At 40.0% G+C, this 18,329-nt stretch overlaps 1 protein-coding gene across 5 annotated transcripts in view; it reads left to right on the top strand.

The window, feature by feature from the left end:
• The window catches only part of ORC3 (origin recognition complex subunit 3), a 33,906-nt gene extending 15,620 nt beyond the window's left edge, over window positions 1–18,286 (top strand). For 4 of the 5 annotated variants that reach the window (XM_033143383.1, XM_033143386.1, XM_033143387.1 and 1 more), the window contains 10 exons: window positions 619–682; window positions 3,575–3,691; window positions 5,275–5,354; window positions 6,637–6,770; window positions 9,439–9,521; window positions 10,786–10,883; window positions 11,889–12,030; window positions 14,790–14,906; window positions 16,837–16,910; window positions 17,948–18,286. In XM_033143383.1, the coding sequence (XP_032999274.1) occupies window positions 619–682; window positions 3,575–3,691; window positions 5,275–5,354; window positions 6,637–6,770; window positions 9,439–9,521; window positions 10,786–10,883; window positions 11,889–12,030; window positions 14,790–14,906; window positions 16,837–16,910; window positions 17,948–18,053 (1,015 nt within the window). In that variant the 3' untranslated portion in view covers window positions 18,054–18,286. The remainder of the gene's footprint in view (window positions 1–618; window positions 683–3,574; window positions 3,692–5,274; window positions 5,355–6,636; window positions 6,771–9,438; window positions 9,522–10,785; window positions 10,884–11,888; window positions 12,031–14,789; window positions 14,907–16,836; window positions 16,911–17,947) is intronic. The other variant, XM_033143384.1, reaches the window with a different exon arrangement.
• The last annotated feature ends 43 nt before the right edge of the window (window positions 18,287–18,329 follow it).

Raw genomic sequence — 18,329 nt, forward strand, 5'->3', positions numbered from 1 at the left:
GAAGCCTGCAAATAGGACCTGTTTTGGTTTCCAGCAACTGGTATCCGAAAGCATACTGCCACTGACTATGGAGGCAGAGCATAGCCATCATGGCTAGTAGCCACTGAGAGCCTTATCCTCCATGAGTTTGTTTAATCCTTTTTTAAAGCCATCCAAGTTGGTGGCCATTGCTGCCTCTTGTAGAAGCAAACTCCATAGTTTAACTATACGACTTTGATGGTCTCCCCTCCGCCTACAGTCCCCCACTTCATCTCCAATACTATTCCAGAGGATCCCCCAACACAGTGGAGCAGATTTTTGGAGGGTACAAGAGATCGCAGAGAGAAGGGAGAATTTGCAGAAGGTAGTTTTTCCACCCCTTACGCCAGCAAGCGCAAAGTCTAGATCCAAGCCCATAGTTAGTTTCTCTTGTGTTTAGGAAGATAATATGTAATATCATTCATATTTTAGAACATGCGTATTCCAGATGGGACAATAATAACAGCTCACCTAGTATAAACTGGTAGATTCCTGAGGTTCCAAAATACTGTAATGAAGTCACTTCCTTAAAAAATGAATGAAATTATATTGTAAGGTTTGGCTTTTCATTTTTTGAAGCACACTTTTCTTCCTCTCCAGGTTTGTTGAAAACCAAGTATCAAACAAGCAGACAGTTCTGCTGACAGATGATGAATGTTTAAAGGTAAAATGTAGGCTGAAAAAAACCCTTAAGCTTTTAAACCCCTGAGTTCAAGCATTCTTTCCTACTCTACTAAACAGCATAGAGCGAGGAGTGGGACCAAGGAGCAGCTCTGCTCCCAGTATTGCTTGCTCCATCGAAGCCCTCCTCCAGTATCCATGCATACAGCAGGTATGTTTGTAGGGAGAGGGGCCTCTTCACATGTAGTTCTACGTGCAGAGGTTTTCCCTAGAATCTGGTGATTGTTCAGGGTTTGATGAACAGGCGATCAGCAAAATGCAGGACAAATCTTTTGGATAACATACATTTCTGTGTAAAGCAGGAATGGGGAACCTGTTTCAGTGGAGAGCTGCATGGTGGTCTGAGGCAAAAGTAGGCAGAGCAATGAGTGTGAATGTTACTTTGGTACAGTAGACAAGTTTCTACACACATGTGCGTGGGCACGTGCGCGCACACACCCTTTTTATCCTCCACCTGGTCAAGTAAGAAGCATCATTGGAGTTTGAGGACACCTTCCAGCTTTACAAAAACACCTCAAGGGAGTGTGAAAAGCAGGGCCAGTGAGGATGTGGAGAAACGTAGGGGGCTGCATTTGTTCCCCAGCCCTGATATAAAGCAGCCTGATGTTGCAGAATGACATTCCATTGAAGTCTTTCATATTACACACTTGATAATGTGAACCAAACCCATATTTTCATGTGTTATGTGTAACCAGCCCATTCACTAAGTACGGCTTGTCTCTTCGACCTGAGCATGCATAGGATTATATCCTTCCAGCAGCACTATGCTACTTTTATGTATTCAGAAGTCAGTCCCATACAGTTTAGTGAGGCTTACTGTTGAGTACGGAATGAATTACAGCTTCAGAAATACACAGAAATTCATGAGTATTAGAAAAGTCAACTGAGGTCCAGTTTTTTATATGATATAATGCAGAATGTCCAGAAAAACTTACACCTGATAGGCATTAAAATGCTGCTCTGTTGTCTTGGAAGTGAAGGATTCTCTTTGGAAGATCACCCTCCTCAAGTCATCTTTATCTGCTAGAAATCATTCATCAAATGAGAGACAGAGTGGCAAACAAGGGCAGTGAAAGCACCAGTGATTGAGTGCTGCATCTTTCCAACTTAGATAAGGCTTTCATAAAACTGAAATTAAATCTTCCTCCTTTGGGAATTGTCAGACTTTATTTCAAAGTTATAACAACGGTTGAACTTAATAGAAAAACCTGCCAAAAACAGCCCAATACCATCAAATAGAAGGCCATAGCACAAAATTATCTGTCAGATGCATCCAATAAATTTAGCAGAAGTGGCACACAAATGGATTTCCTCTATATATCTATAAGGGGCTGAAGATCTCTAGAGTAAATTTTGTGTGATAGGAAGATATAATCTCAGATCAAATAAGTCTGCTAGAATAGAACAAATGGACTAACTTCTCAAAATACTGACTTCTTCCATCTGCAAATTATAAGAAAATTTGCCGGGCTTTGTTATGGCACTAAGTTTTCAGTCTTTGCCAAAGATTTATGTAGTCTGCTATTCCCTATATGAAGGCAGGCATTAAGGGTTTGACCACATACACACATAGATTTATTTGTTGGCTTTTAGAGAAAGAACAATGAGGTTCATTTTAGCTAAAAGATAAGAAGTTTCAGCTTCAGACACACAGGGGCACAGCTTGTTGGAGTTGTAAGGCAATCTCAGACACAAATGAACTTCCTATAGGAGATCTTTAGTCACAACTAATTTAAGACACATTGATTTCAGTGGGTCTGCTCCTAGGTATAGTTAAGTCTCGATCCAAACAAACGTTTAAATTGCTCATCTTATAATTTTGAAGATTCACTGTTTAAGAAGTAGTTGCTTTATTGAATACTTTTTATTTTCTGCCTTATACACAGTAGTGGATTTCTTTTAAGGGAAGAGAGTCTGTTATTCACCTCTATACCAAATTGGTGTAAAATAATAGGAGTAAAATGGGGAAAATAGAAAAGGTCATTGCTTTCTCCCTGATAGTTGCCACCCACTGCCCTGGATATTGTGGGTGTACTCCTTTACATCCACTAGGAGGCAGATTCTTTGAAGAAAGATTGCCCAGGAGTTGGTCTAGGAAGCACCTCTCACTTTCACCCTAGAGCCAGTCTTTCTCCTGCCTGCACAGTAGCTTTACTTTACAGATGGTTTACTTTATAGATAGTTACTATTATTTGTTCATTATAAGCTAGCTAGCACATATGAATAGAGTTCATTGTACTCCATTTGCGGAATATAAATAGCAGTTCTTTCTACTTTGTGTGCCGCCTCTTCATAAGTATTAAAGCAGCCTTTTCCTGATTTGTCACTATAGAATCATTATTTTGAATTAATTTGGTAATGAATACGCGAATTATTTGTGATGGTGGTCCATATGAAAGATGTTTCAGCCAGCTTTCTCCCCCAACCCTTTCTGTGCAACAAGTTAATTTTTATAAACCATTAGCAGAATAAAAAGGCACACATCAGAAGTAAAAACAGTTTAAACAGTTTGTAAGGTGGGGGTTTTGGGGGGAGGTTGGTTTTTTTAGTAGATTGAAAATGCTAGACTGAGTCTGTGTTTAAATGTAGATGATGGTCTTTTCTTTTCAGCCTTAGGGAACAAAACTTTATCTTACTTTGATCCAACCAGCAAGGTTGGAGGACAAGAAACTTAAAAAAAAACCTTGATTATTGGCATTCCAGCACGACTCCTAAGACTATAACCCTATACACACTTACCTGGGAGTAAATTTCATTGAACTTTGAGTAGACATGTATCAAATTGTGCTGTAACTTGTACAGTTGGACTATAGGCTCCCAGTTGCTTGCTGTAGCAAGTAGTGGGCTAATCAGACATTTTCCTTTATCAATTTAGGAAACAACACAAGAACTGCTGCAAGACCTACATACTTACCACGAAAATTATTTTCCAATTCTGTGTTGTCTTCATGCTTTCACATCTTCTCTTCCCAAGTATCCATTAGGCAAACAAGTATGTACAAATCTTTTCTGCTTCATGTTTTCACATCTTGAAGAGTTTGAATTCATTTTGCAGTCCTGCTGCTTCAGCATCTCTGCAACAGAGCCCAAGCACTATTGAGTTTATTTTTCTTTCTTTTTACTGTTAGTATCACCCAGTATCCGTGCATGCACATCCATGTCAGTGTCCTCTTGACTCTGAAGCAAACACTTAGGTTTTTAGGCCTAGTTATATTGGGTTGCATCTTAACCTGCTGGCCACAAATGGAAAGGCTCCAGTTGGACCTGCAGAGTCCTCTGTGAACCGGATGCTTACATGGTGGGAGGAAGAGATGACTTCTGCTTATCTTTTTCCTACCTCCTGTCCCCCAGAGCTACCTCCTAAACTGTTCAAGATGATCTCCCAAGTGTCTCAAGCAGATTTTCAGAGGGAGGAGATTTAGCAAAAATCATCACTCATGCAGGAAAGTGTTCAGTTCATGGAATTCTGTTCTGCATAACTCTGGAGGATCAAAGATTTGGAGCCATCTAATTGCTTCGGCATCCTTCTGGAAGTCAGTACAGTACTTGAAGGAGCGTTTCCACCCCCATCGTTCTGCCTGGACACTGAGGTCCAGTGCCGAGGGCCTTCTGGCGGTTCCCTCACTGCGAGAAGCCAAGTTACTATTGTATTTTAATATTTTGTTGGAAGCCACCCAGAGTGGCTTGGGAAAGCAGCCAGATGATGGGCGGGGTATAAATAATAAATTATTATCATTATTGAAACTGCACTCTAGTTAAAGGGCTAGGAAATAATAAAAGATACATTTCCCAAGGGGGACAGTTAAAGTAGCTTAAGTCTGTAGTGTAGATTTATGCATATCCTATATCACACAAGTGTCCTGCTTGAGACAGAACACCCTAGATTTACAGAAGCCACTTGGCTTCTGATGCCAGTCCCTAAGTCCCATTTTGGTTCTCACCACCGTTGCTGCCACAGCCACCAATGTACTTCTGGAAGCCAATGCCACACTTGCCCGGTAACCAAAAGAGTGTGGAACCAAAAGATGCAAGTTTGTTGGTGCTGCATTCCCCTATTCCTCCAGCACTGCTTCCAAAAGAGTGTGTGTCAGTGGGCAGTGGTGGGTAAAGGGCTGCTGTTGGCAAGATGTGGCGGGGAGGCAGAGGCGGCAGTGTGTAAGGGCGGTGGGATGATGTGGAGGGGGGAGCAGCAGTGGTGCATACAGGCAGGCAGGGGTGGAATGGTGCAGGGGCAGCGGGAGGCCAGCAGAATAGTGCGGCAGAAGGGAGTTCATGTCCTGATTTCCACTCTCAGGATTTTTGAGGGTATGATATTCATCATTTTCCTTTTCCTTACCATCATTTTCAACTGAATTGGTTTTCTTTGTAATCTGGGTCTTGGGCTACAAACACTCCCCCTACCCCATTTTAAAGATCTGAATGGTGTTGAGTCGTCCACATTTGAGGTCATTGGGTCCTGAGGACTTCCAGCTTTTCATGAAAACGGTGATAACTTAGCCCTTTGTGTTTTAGATTTTTTAAAAATTTAAATTTAGTCTATTCCATGCTTGTAAAACGTTCTCTTCTATTTAACAGATCAGAGAGTTATATTGCACATGTTTGGAAAAGAAAGTGTGGGAAACAGAAGAATATGAGTCAGCTATTCAGCTGGTGAGGTAGCCTTCTTTCCATTTTCTTCTTGTGTTTTAGATATTTTAAATGCCTCCATCTGCTATTCAAGAAGAACTTAAGAATGTTGCCAAACAGGAAGCTTTTTTGTAACTGACCGCATTGTTTCTCTTCGATAAAGTGGATGTTTTTAATTTACATTTCTATCCTTTATAGTGGGGTTGCCAGCAAGGATACAGAGCCAAACTCTAATTTTTCATTCATGCTTAGTAATGCTGTGAGGAAAACCATTGAGCTCTTAGATCTGTTCACTGTGTCCTATTACATTTCATCCCCACCCGTTTTCTCCAAGGATTTTGGGACAACAAACATGGCTCCCTCCCCCCCCCCCATTTTATTATGTGAACAAGCCAGTGAAGCCAGTAGAAATGAGTAATTGGATTAAGATATTGAGATTTTGAACCTAGAACTTCCTGTTTCAAGCCTGATACTCTATTCTCAGTACATCACTCTGACTGTCATTGGTGTGTGCATATGTATATATGTACTTTCACCTATAGATGTCAGGATTTTGAGGGTATGGTTTTGATTTAGAAGTTTGTGCTGTGAGCCCCCCCCCCCCCAATCATTGCACCTAGCTAGCCCTGGTGACATTTCTGTGTAATTTCCCATCTTCACAATGCACTTACAGTAGCCCTGAATGCACTGTGTTGAAATATATTGAGTTTGAATGAAAGGATTTTTACTAATAGAGAAGGTTCAGAATAAAACTATTTGAGATTCGTAGATTATAAACAGTGGGATCCAGATTAAGTTAATTGAATGTAGATACCTTTGAAATCACCAGGAGCTAAGTAATGGCTAACTTAAGAGTATCTGTGAGCTCTTAGAGTTGCATCATATATAGTGCAGAGTTTTGTAACTAGCCAAGTAGGGGGAATAGTGGGTTCTGTAGATACAGGGTTATAGCCAATGCTCAACAAATGACATTCCACTCTCACAACAAGATGTTCCTTTTCTCTCCTCTCCCTGTGGGCCCCCAAAATCTGCACCCTCTGGAACAGATTTTGATGGTGTGTGGAGGCTTCACGGGAGAAGAAGGAATTCTGTTGAACAGCAGCATTGAATACAACCCAGATACGTAAATGGTTTTAACTTTGTTTCTTAATAGTCCACAGTTGTAAACAATAAAACTGGTAGCTTGAAAACCATGATGAGTTTTCCATGCTTTTGCAAAAGCTAGGCAAAAGACCAGGCATTCTGCTAAATGCTTTAAGCACTTTACTGTGTCTATAATAAGTTACTAACATTGTTGGGCTGTTTTTTCAGGATGATGGCCAAGGATGAGTTGGTGGTGATTCTTGAAAAATGTGTGGAGATTATTACTTCCTCTCCTTCAGAACAACTTAAAATCTCTTCTGAGAAACTGGAGCAGTACCTGGACCAATTTAAGAATCTTGAAGGTATTTTGTACCGGTTTATGATAGAAATTTAAAGTCCATTCCCAGCATCAGTCACCATTCTCACTGAAAAGCATTATCAACTTGGAAAATAGCTTCAGTATACTGGGCACTGTTATAAGAAGAAACTATTGGCAGACAAAAGAATTACTGAAATGTTTGTCACAGTTACAGCAGATGGGGGAAGTAGGTAGTCATGAAGTCTGTAGGCTTCCCAACTTTTCTGAAATAAGTCAGCAGCAGGCCTGTTTAATTTTAGAAAACGAATTGCTGAAGTAGTAACACAAATTCCTGAAGTAGTAATGCAAATAAGAAAGTGGCTTTGGGTGTTTTTTGTGTGTGCAGCTAACATGTAGACCTGCAGCTACAGGTCATTGTCATTGTCCTTTTTCTTCATAGAGGTAGCCTAATTTATTTTACTGTACTACATTATTTCTAGACAGACAGCCTATGATAATACCACAGACAGCACTGCTTGTTAAGATAAGGCAGACTGCCATTTGCTGAGCATTACTCCAGTTAGATCCGCCTTTACCGTACACAGCTTAAACTAAATAGGAGAAATGTTAGTTTTCAGGCCTTGCACTGCCCCTGCATTTGGCCACATACTCCATAACTGTTGCTGAATAAGAAGTGAATCCTGTGTTTACAAAGCAGTGGTTTCTTTCATGTGGTTTTTGACTTATGCCCATTTACAAAGGTTTTGCTTGTCTGCCTACCCACATTGATAACCAGAGTAACAAAAATGGCCAAATACAGGCTTATCTTTGGATTTCTGGCCCTTAGCAAAAGATTTTATACATTTCTTAAATGATGCAACTTGAATAAAGAGAACTTTAATTTCCGTAATGTTTACTCTAACTGTCCAGTGTAGGTTGTAGCTAACCCACTCTTAATACTTAAAGAGGACACCTTGAAATCAATGGAGTTAGGTTACTTCTGTTCATGGTTTTCAGTGGGCCTCCTTTGAAGGCAGAACACCACAATTCAGCTGCTGACTGAATCAGTTCACCTCAGTATCCTCAAAGTGTTTAGCTCTTCTTTAAATGAGAGTTGTGTGGTGAAGTGGTTAGTGTCAGATTAGGACTTGGGAGACCTGGGTTCAAATTTTCACCCAGCTGTGAAGCTCACAGAGACCTTGGCCCAGTCACTCTTTCTCAGCCTAAGTTACCTCACAGGCTTGAGGGAGAACTATGTATGCCACTGAGTTCCTCAGAGGAAAGGCAAGATAGGGGCTACAAATAGTACAAATAGGGGCTAGCAAGACTGCTTAAAATTAGCAGTCTGCAGATGTTATTAAAATGTATTATCTTTGAAAGCATTATTTCCTGTTTTCAGTGTTCTGAAAAAACAAACAGATATTTAAGACGCTGCATTTGGAAGAAGTACAATAACCTTTGGCTTCATTGTGAATAAATTGCTTTCTGATGCTGATCAGTTCAACACACGTTGCTTATAAAACCTCAAACTACGTACAAGACAGAAGTATAAATGCTAGATCAGAAAGTGAATGAGAGCATTTCTTTCTGACTTTGAGAGAAACATAGGGGAATTGTTCAAGGTACTAATTACAAGGCAAGCGTGAGGCTCCCAAACTCATGTTTTCCTCATTATGTTAACTTGGGGGAGAGAATCAGCAGTTGAAAAGGTGTGCGTAACCCTTCCTTTGCCTGCAAATTCACCCATCGTTTTCCACCCTGCCAACTTGGAAGTCCAGAAAACAGGGGGGTGGTGCAAATCGACCAGTAACTCTTTTCTACATGTAAGATCATCAAAGGGAAATACATAAATCAGAGGTGAGGATTATTTTGATTTGTAAGAAATAGAAGTTTTGTGAGACTACTACATGTATTAGGCAATTGGCAAACATGAGGTTTAAATCTGTTAAAGAGCTTAATACTGAAACTTCATAATCAAGGGCTCAAGAGATGTGAGAATAGAATTGCAAATAAAGGAATGTGTGAAGATTTTGAGGAGAACCATCTTATGCGTGCCGTCAATAGGAATAGGTGGAAATCATCCAAATATGAATCAGAAAGCTGTAGTTGAGCACTGTGCTTTATTTTTGTGTACTTTTAATTCCGTAAATCTTTGGTGCTTGAGGCAGTAGAAAATAAGCCTCTTTTCTGTCTAAATATTTTACAGAGGGGCAGTGGAGCGGGGTGAGACACAAAACGTTGTATCCCGCTAAGTTATACTAAGAGTAGACCCACTGAGATTAGTGTAGCTAAATGAGTTGCAGCCATTAATTTCAGTGGGTCTGCTCTGCAGATGACTTAATTGAATACAGCTCCCAAAAGTATATATGTGTATGTGTGTGTTTAACAATAAATGAAAGCTCTGGAAGGCAATGGAACAGAGCAGTTTAGTTTCTGAGAATGTGCCCAATAAGATTTAATATGGGATTAAGTGGTGCATAGGGATTTCAGTCTTGATGCATCTTATCTCTTATTCTTCTTTGAATAGGAAGTTCTTAAGCTGTCCTGTTTGAATGCAGGAAATTGATGGGGGAAGGGAGAGAACGGGATTGCAAGTTTCTCAAAAACGTATTGTCCTCTGTTTTCCACGTAACTGCTTGCACCTTTCTCTTCCTTCTATGGACAGGCAGTAGCAGCTCACATAACCCACACCGTTTTCTGACTGACTCTGACCCCTGTTCTTATTCTGATAGCAGAAGCCAATGGTGGTCAAGAGGAACCCATCTCCTCACTACAAGAACTTCAGAAGAAGACAGATCTTTATCACCTGCAAAAGGTCAGGCTACCTAGGAATTAAAATATTATTAGCTAGACTGATGGGCGTATTTTAAGCAGCTTTGGAATTCAAACCAGCTAAAGAGAGCAGTTTCACCTTCATCACAATGTGATCTTCAAATTATGACACAGTCCAATGTAGGGAAGGGACAGGATCCTCCCCAACCCATTGTTTTCCTTCTTGGTCTGTTCTTTACCATGCCCATTCTTGTCAAAATATACTGAATTCTCTGAACACCCAGATGTTACAACTTGTGCAGAAGTGGATGATAATATGATTTGATTAATGCTGAGAGCAGGAGTTGGGTTTTGCTTGGCCCAAATGTTTTCCTCTCCCTTGTGCAAAATATTGCAGGGTGCAGGTATTAATTGAATTTTGCATTATTTGGTAAATTTTAATCTGAAGATGACCAGGGCAAGATTTTTTTCTTCAAAAGTGAATAATCTGAAATTATACCAGTAAGAGGCAGCAATTTATGGCTTTTGCTTCACATCATAGCAATAGCTGACCTTGGGCCAGTCACTACTACTCAACCCAATCAACTTTGCAGATTTGTTGTAAGGACATAGTAGTATGGAACCATGTGCTGAGTTCCTTGGATGAAAGGTATAATTCAAAGGAAATACCTAGTCAGAGAGAGGCCCATCAACATAAGCAATCTCCATTGTTCAAGCATCTGGTATTACATATTCATTGGGAAGGAAGGAATTGATGGAACAAATCTTGCTACAAAGATGTAGCAGTCACATAAGCACTAGCAGTAACCTCAGCTCCTGAGCAACTGAGGATCTGCCGTGGAGAGTTTGACCCTTTGACTCTGCTTCATTGGTCAATCTAGCTGCAAGTCAGGGTTGAAGTGTAAAGCAGATTTTAAGAAAACCCAAGAGTTTCACTTGCTTGCTTGGATCAGTATATTATTCTTGCTCTTTGATGTAATAGAATTACAACTGATGAATTTTAGAAGGAAAGAATTGCCTGGAATTTCTGTATCAGGTGGTCATGAATTTGTGGAAACGGTGTTAGTTCAAGTCCAATAAAATTTCACTTACATGATAGTTGTTAATACTTGTAAAAGTGCAACTGTACTAGTTAAGGAACACAATACTATTTGGTTATCAAGCTAATCCTCTTTATTATTTATCACTGAAATCCACAATAATAATCTTTTTCATTTTCATTTTAAAAAATCTAATGACCTCATTAGCATTGCCAAGTGATTTACTCAATGTTATTACTTGGAAATGCCTCTTTTGTTTTGCTTTAGACCCTGCTGGAGATGAAGGAATCAAGAAAGCTTAAGAAACTAACAAAATTTGAAATGCTTCGTTTTGAAGTGGTGGACTTTGTAGATGGCCTTGTAAGGTTAGCTTTGCTTTCTTTCTGGCTTGGTTGTACAACTTTGCATAACAAATTTAGTTTAACAGTAGAAAAATGTGCAGTTCAGATGTGATGAACCATGGTTTGTTCAACCAAGGCAAATGTGCACAGCTTCCTTCCTCTCATTCCCTCATCCCTGTGCAATAGGAGGGGAGGGAGGGAGGGACACACACAAAGTTCATTCCCAATCCAACAAATCTGAACTAAGCCCAGATTGGAAATGATAAAATTGGGTAAAAAGTATTTGCAGAAAACCACTCTGTTTCATGCCAATACATTGTGTTCTTAACATGAACTTGAAATTGGCCCAAAATTGCATCAGGAACAAAGAATGTTGTCAACTAAATAGCAGTTTGGTAGGATGGAGGGTCAAGGGCAATAGGAGGGAGTAGCACAGGATGATATCTGATGGGTGTCATACAGCTGTGGAGTGCAGTAGCATTAACTATGACGGTTGTGGTTGAATAGTTTATAAACATGGCTTATTCAATAAATCAGGGTTCTTATTTGCTTTGGATGTTTTTCAGTTTCACTTTGGTTCATGGAAAATCAACTAAGATTGAAATACAGCTTTAATAAGGAAATCACCTAAAGAATGTGAAATACAGAAGAAAAAGAAAACAGGCAGAGAAGTTGTTAAGTAATGTGTCACTACAGTCTAGGAGACTTTTCATCCTCCTATATTTGATAGGGCACACATTAGCAAACTGATATTCCATAAAGTGAGATTGCTATTGGTGTGTGCAGACTGTTTGCAACAACTTGCGAGAGAGCAAGAGTCAGAACTTTTCATTGCCAAAATTACAATTAAAAGCCCCCAATAATTTATGTTTATGGCATCTAGCCATTTGTCTGCATGGTATCAGAGTTCATTGCAAAATGTATATGCTTGTTGGTTGATGAACACTGTGATTGTAGTGGGAATTAAGAAAAAAATCCATGTGTAATATTAGTCTCTCTCCTGCCCTTTTTTCATTGGTGGTTTTTCAGAAATTACCTTGCGCCTGCGGAGATGCAGACATTGCATGAGGTGATGTATTTCAACGCAGCTAATACCCTTCGTGAACATTTGAATGCTGCCCCACGTGTTGCTCTTCACACTGCTCTCAACAATCCATATTTCTACCTGAAGGTAAGAAATGGGCACCTAAGCAATGTGCCCACACCCTCCTTGTACTTAGTGATCCCTAGCTATATTTAAAGCTGGCTTCCCCTGGCTTCCCTCATTGGGTTCAACACGATGAGCCCCACAGCATCTTATTGCTCGAAATGTTGCTAAATTGTATTTAGAATCTCAGTTATAGGTCGTGGGGTGTGTTCCTTAATGTAATCATTTGAAAATTGTTGGCACTGTGTTTGGATCATGCAAAACGATCACAAGGTGGCTGTTCTTAAGTACTTGTGAATCATTTTTGTGACTTTGTGAATTGAGTAATCCAGTCCCATGATCACTCCCATTGCTTTTATTTAATAAAAACCTAGATTTTGTAAGATCCATAAACAAGCCTGTCACAAGTTTTTTCCTCTTACCTCCTGAGATACTGAAACTATACAAGATATTTAACTACCTGCTAAGATATCCGTTCCCTGTTGCCTGTTGTTGCTGAATTTTTCAATGGCAATCTTCTTCCACTGAAGCACTTTTGATCAGTTTCTTAATAAAAGTATCCACATGCTGACGAAGAGAAAGCAGGAGGCTTTAGCAGGCAGATAGCATTTCCTTTTTTTAAGATATGTTATAAAATCAACCTGTTTGTATTTGCTGCATTGAGTTAAGTCGTGGAATATAAATTGACAAGAGCCAGGTTGGGAAAAGAATGTAAATTGTGTATGTGCCTGTTTTATCTATTTGATCTTAGCAGTTATCTGATTTTATACAGTGTTACACAACTTAGATGGGGAAAACAAGCTTAATTCAAGTTCCAATATATTTGATAAAAAGCCAAGTCTTTGGCCTGGCATATCTGATTAATTTCTTATGCACTTTGGGCAACTGTTTCGGGTATCTATGAGTAGTAATCTCTGTTATTCCAGTGCACTACCAGTATTTAATTGTGTTCTGACAGAAAGAAATAGCTTTTCATAGTACGAATTCAGTACATTCTGTTCTTTCATGAATTATAAAACTAGGGTAAAAAATAATCTTGATAAATATAACTATAAAAGATGTAGGCTGTATAAAATCTAGACATTACTGATTACATAGATATTATTTCTCCTGGTAATGTTATGTACCATTCTTTGAAGAATGTTAGGATCATGTTTATGCTAATCTCTCCATCTTTCCACATGTGTGGCTAAAGTATCAACTGGGCAAATCCCAAGCTTTACCCACCACAGTGAATCTGCATGACCCCTTTAAGGGGCTATCAACCAAAAATGACTCACGTCGCCTCACCTTTCATTCTAGGTCTAAATTCACAGTCACAAATTTTCCTCCTGGAGTGCAAGAGGACAATGTCATAAGTGATGTCTACAGCAGGACATTGTCTTGAGGGTTAATTGGGTTGCAGGATGTTGCTTGTATTAGATTAGCCTTATTTTTAGGGTTTTGTTTTGTTTACAGTCAAGTAGTACATACATTTTATGGAATTAAATAAAAGTCAAGCGAATTAAGTAAAAATAATGCTTGGAGATGATTTCTGCACATTTTTATCATCGTATTGATTCTGTAAGAGGCACAGCAATATGAGGAATTTCCCACTGTTTTCTCCCAGGTTGGAATGCCGCTAGAGGCCAAACTAGACCTCTTGTCCAGTTCGTCTGCCTGCCTCCTCCCTAGCCTTCATGCATAGCGTTGTCATACCTAGCCCTTCTCTGACCATCCTGGGTGTTCCTCCTTTAATCTTTTGTCAGGCTGTTCTAGGTCTTTTAGTTCATTTATTATCCACCCTTCACCAAAATGTCTCAGGGCATCTTACAAAACAGAAAAAGAACAATGGTATGTCATAAGGTGAAAAAGGTGTTTAAACCATAGACAATATAAAATTTCATGTCCCTTCTTTGGGGTCTTGCTGTGCATGCTATGTCTCATGTCAAGATGAACAAGCTGTTGGTTGCGCTAGACTTTCAAGTAATAGGGCCCTCACTCTCATCTTGCAGCCCTCCTAAATGATCAGGTGGTTTTCAAAACCAGTCTGTCAGCTAAGAGCAGCAACCTTTTTCAGCCGTGAGCCGGCCCGTCCCTCAGACCATGTGGTGGGCCAGACTATATTTTGAAGGGGGGAGAACGAATTCCTACGCCCCACAAATAAACCAGAGATGCATTTTAAATAAAAGGACACATTCTACTCATGTAAAAACACACTGACTCCCAGATCCGTGGGCCAGATTGAGAAGGCGATTGGGCTGCATCTGGCCCACTGGCCTTAGGTTGCCTACCCCTGGCTAAGAGAGAAAAGATTTTTCTTTGTGCTTGGTTCCTCCCTAACCCTCTTCTCTCCCAGCTGACCTTTTGCTAGCTGCCTTCTCCTCCTTAGCAACCTTTCCCTAGCACCTGTTGCCGTGACTCTTCCCCTTCCCAACAGCTCCATTTTCCTGACTGCTGCTACCCAGCACAAATGCCCCTATTTACTCTTCATCACACTTGCCCCTAGGAAAATCTAGAGCTGAGCTGAGAAAAAAAGTGAACTGTGTCAACTACATACTGTACTTGTAGCTACTATGCCTGGTGTAAGAGCAGGGAACAGATGAGTAGATTAATATTTCAGAAGGCTGGATGAAGTTAACAGCTTTCTGAAATAGTGGCATACATTATGATTGTGATGTCCAGAGGTTGGGAAGTGGCTTAGCATAACATTTGCTTGGTGGGTCTGGGATGATGGCGTTATTAGCATATAAATGAAATGTACATGCATAACTCTCATTCTCACTATGAATTTTGTTTATCAGAATGAATCCTTGAAAACTGATGCAGGATGCATTTCTAATGCGGCTCCCGATATCTGTATAGCATACAAGCTTCATTTGGAGTGTGGTAGATTAATTAACCTTGTTGACTGGTTAGAGGTATGTGAACATGAATCGATTGACTGTTTCTGTGCTTTGCTGAATACTTAATCTGCTGTTTCTTTCTAAGCTTCATTTGTTTTGACAGCTAAATTGCTGCTGTATAACACTGAGAGTCCTCTTTCTTCTTATTCTTCCGTGGTCCCAAAATCAGTCCACATAGCCTTCCCAGCTTGTACTAGGACCAGAATTAAATACAGTAGAACCACTTGCATCTTAGGTAGTGCCAAGGGCCCCCCAAGGAACAAGCATCCCAGTGTTCCCATCAAGCCTTGCTTTTATTAAAGTTTCTCTTTTATCTCCTATTCTCAAAGTGTGAAAGGTGTGCTCTCTTCTGCAAGCTGGGCTGTCACAAAAAGCACCTACACCTTCTTCCCGTGGCTTTCTGCACAAACCAACAGGGAGAGAAATAGCACCCCTTTTCTTGCTGGTGGTGCATTGTAAAAGCCAACCTGTTTTTCTTCCACTGAGAATGGAAAGAAGCGGCTTCTGTCATGCAAGCAAGATTTGAAGGAAGCACCTCTCATGCCTCGCTACTGATTCTTCAACCCCCAACTAGAAACCAGGGTCAGGGAAGTGTTTCCTTTCATTTCTCTCCATTCTCATTCTTTTGCATGAAAGAGCAGTGAGGCATGGCTTGCATGTTCTGCAAAGTCCAGCTTTCAGGATAGAAGCCTCCTTTCCTTCCTTCCCCCTTCACTGTAGACAAAAGCAGTCATGATTTTGTTCCCACTTACTGGATTTATTTCAGAAAGTAAGCCATGCCTCGCTGGAAAAGCCCAAGATGGGAGAGAAAGAAGGGAAATTCACTTCTTTCTTGTTTCTTGGTTGTCATCTTTTTTGTTGTTTCTTTTCTTTTATCTTTTTTTTTTTGCAAGAAGCAGTAGTTAGGTGTGTCTGCCTTTCTTCAAAAGCCCAAATCATGGGAGCAAAATTGCATCTCGTGTCATCCTCTGAGACTGTGGAAAAAGGAAGTGTCTTCTGCTAATCAGGCTTTTGTTGGGTCTTGTTGCTGCTACCTCCTGTGCAATCCCAATGAGAAGGAAAATAACCCCCTTTTCTCTATGGAGAGCTTATGGAAAGGGAGGGATTTCCCTTCCACTGGGCTTTTGCAGAGGCAGCAGCAATAAACTAGTGTGGAAGAAAACTCCTTAGTGCCACTATCTCCCCTGTCCACCATTTAGTTTAGTTTCTTATTCCCACCAAGCTTTTTCTGGTTTAAATCGTAGACAAAGGCTCAGTTCAGATGTGATAAACAAACCATGGTTTGTTGGACCAAGAAAAAGATGTGTGCACATACTACTTTCCCCCCTTTTCCTCATCGTTTGTCTCTCCAGTACTTCTGGGGTTTGTTAAATCTTCTCATGACAATTGTGGTTTAAGTGATCTCTCCAAAACAGGATATGAAACCAAAATTAAACTGATGTGGAGGTGGCAGTAATAAGGTGTCACATGTACCTTCTGCAAAATTCCAGCACAGGGGCAAGCACTCTTCCCTTCTCCATCATCTTTATACATGATACAGGACTGAGGGGGGAGAGGTCATTGGCAACACTACAAATGGTCTTTGCTAACAAGCCTAACATAAACTTGTTGGCCATTGGCTGAGACCACCCCTGCCCCCCACCAAAAAGCCATTTATTTTTTTGATCCTAAGTACTGCAACTCTCCATGCTGTATTCAACTGTTTAGGAGGCCCCCAAAGTCTTCAGGAGCTGTGTTTTTTTAATGAAAATTTGTTGCCTGTAAGTGTAAGTGCTCTCTGCTAGTGCAAAGCTATCATTGGATCATACCCTCAGTTTGCAAGGATCTTATTTCTCCTCTGTGCTTTGTTAGCATGTTGATATCAAACTCTTTTCAGCGTATATATTGTGACATTTGCATTACATTTACCAAAAATGTTATAAATCAATATGGTGTTTCCTCCTAGGCTTTTGCAACAGTTGTAATTGCTGCAGAAAATCCAGATTCCAGTGTCAAGGACCAGATAGATGATGCTATCCAGTATCCTTTTCTGATTCTCTTCTGATTTAGCACCAGCTAGCAAACCAAAATAAGATCTTGTTACAGATAACTTGAACAAATCTAAGAGTCTAGCAAAACATTTTGGAGTGTTTTTCAATCCACATTAAAACAGGGCTGATATTAGAAAGGAAAAATGAACTTATCTAATTTAGACTGATAATCTCCCTGTGTAAATTGTGTGTGCTGTGCCCAGACTCCGTTGTTCTATAAAACATTGCCTATCCATATGCCTGCCTTGTAAAGGCTGTTGATATTATTTCCAGAGAATAAAGGATGCAATTATAACATTCTTTACACCACAAGTAACGGTGGTATGCAACTCAGAATAGACCCATTGAACTAAATTAACCTTAGTCATGTTCATTAATTTCAGTGGGTCCACACGGAGTAAAACTTAATTGAATACCACCCAGTATGTTTAAGATCCATCAAATTTTAGTGAGTCTGGAGTTGGTCCTATACTGACTAATCTGGGAACAAGCCCTGTGAAACCTCTGAGATGAAGTGTTTAAGATTGCAGTGAAAAGCTGTGGTTCTATGCATATGTAACTTGAGATAAGCCCTCATGGAACAAGAGATTTATTTCTGCATGCAGAGGGGTTGTGCTGTAAAACACTTATGACAGAGCTAAGTAGTTTAAGACAGACCTTAGAAGTGTTTAGGTGACAAGTCAATTTATAACAAGTCTTTGGAAGAACATCAGCATATCCTAGTCTTTAGAAAAAGAAGCCATACCTTGGGTAGAGAATACATTATTCACCCTGATCTTTGAGGCAAATGTCTCAACTGGACTAAATGTTAGATTAAGAGTGTACACACAGCTGAAAGACTTGCAGTTGCCCCAAATGTGTGTGTATAGGAGTGATCTGTAAGCATGTGAAAGCAGTGCTTCAGTGAACTATGCAGAATACTTATCCTATTAGTAAAAATATATATAGTTCTGTATGTTTAGCCCATCTGTGAATATTCCCTTTGGTAGAGTGAAATGTATTTTTCCTTGACTGCCATTCCCCAAGTGCTCGTTTCATTAGAGCAGTCTCAGAATTGGAACTCTTGGGATTCATAAAGCCTTCCAAGCAGAAAACTGATCATGTGGCAAGACTGACATGGGGCAGCTGCTAGTATACTTTCTACTGAGAGAAGGAAATGCTTTGAACGAGATTTTCTGTACACTGTGAACAACTGTGGTAGCACTTTCATAATGAGAAGTGCTGTTTTGCCACTATAACATTGACAAGAACAAGCTAAATCCATCCATTTTAGAGAGAGAATCCAGTTGATGTTTGTGTTTAAGCATTTTGACATTTTTGTGCCTTTTCTGCAATACATGTAAAATAAAACCGAACTCATCATCACCACTGATCTCTGTCCTATCTACAGAAACACTGAAGAAAATAA

The sequence above is a fragment of the Lacerta agilis genome, chromosome 3, assembly GCF_009819535.1.
Source record: "Lacerta agilis isolate rLacAgi1 chromosome 3, rLacAgi1.pri, whole genome shotgun sequence".
Lineage (NCBI taxonomy): Eukaryota > Metazoa > Chordata > Lepidosauria > Squamata > Lacertidae > Lacerta > Lacerta agilis.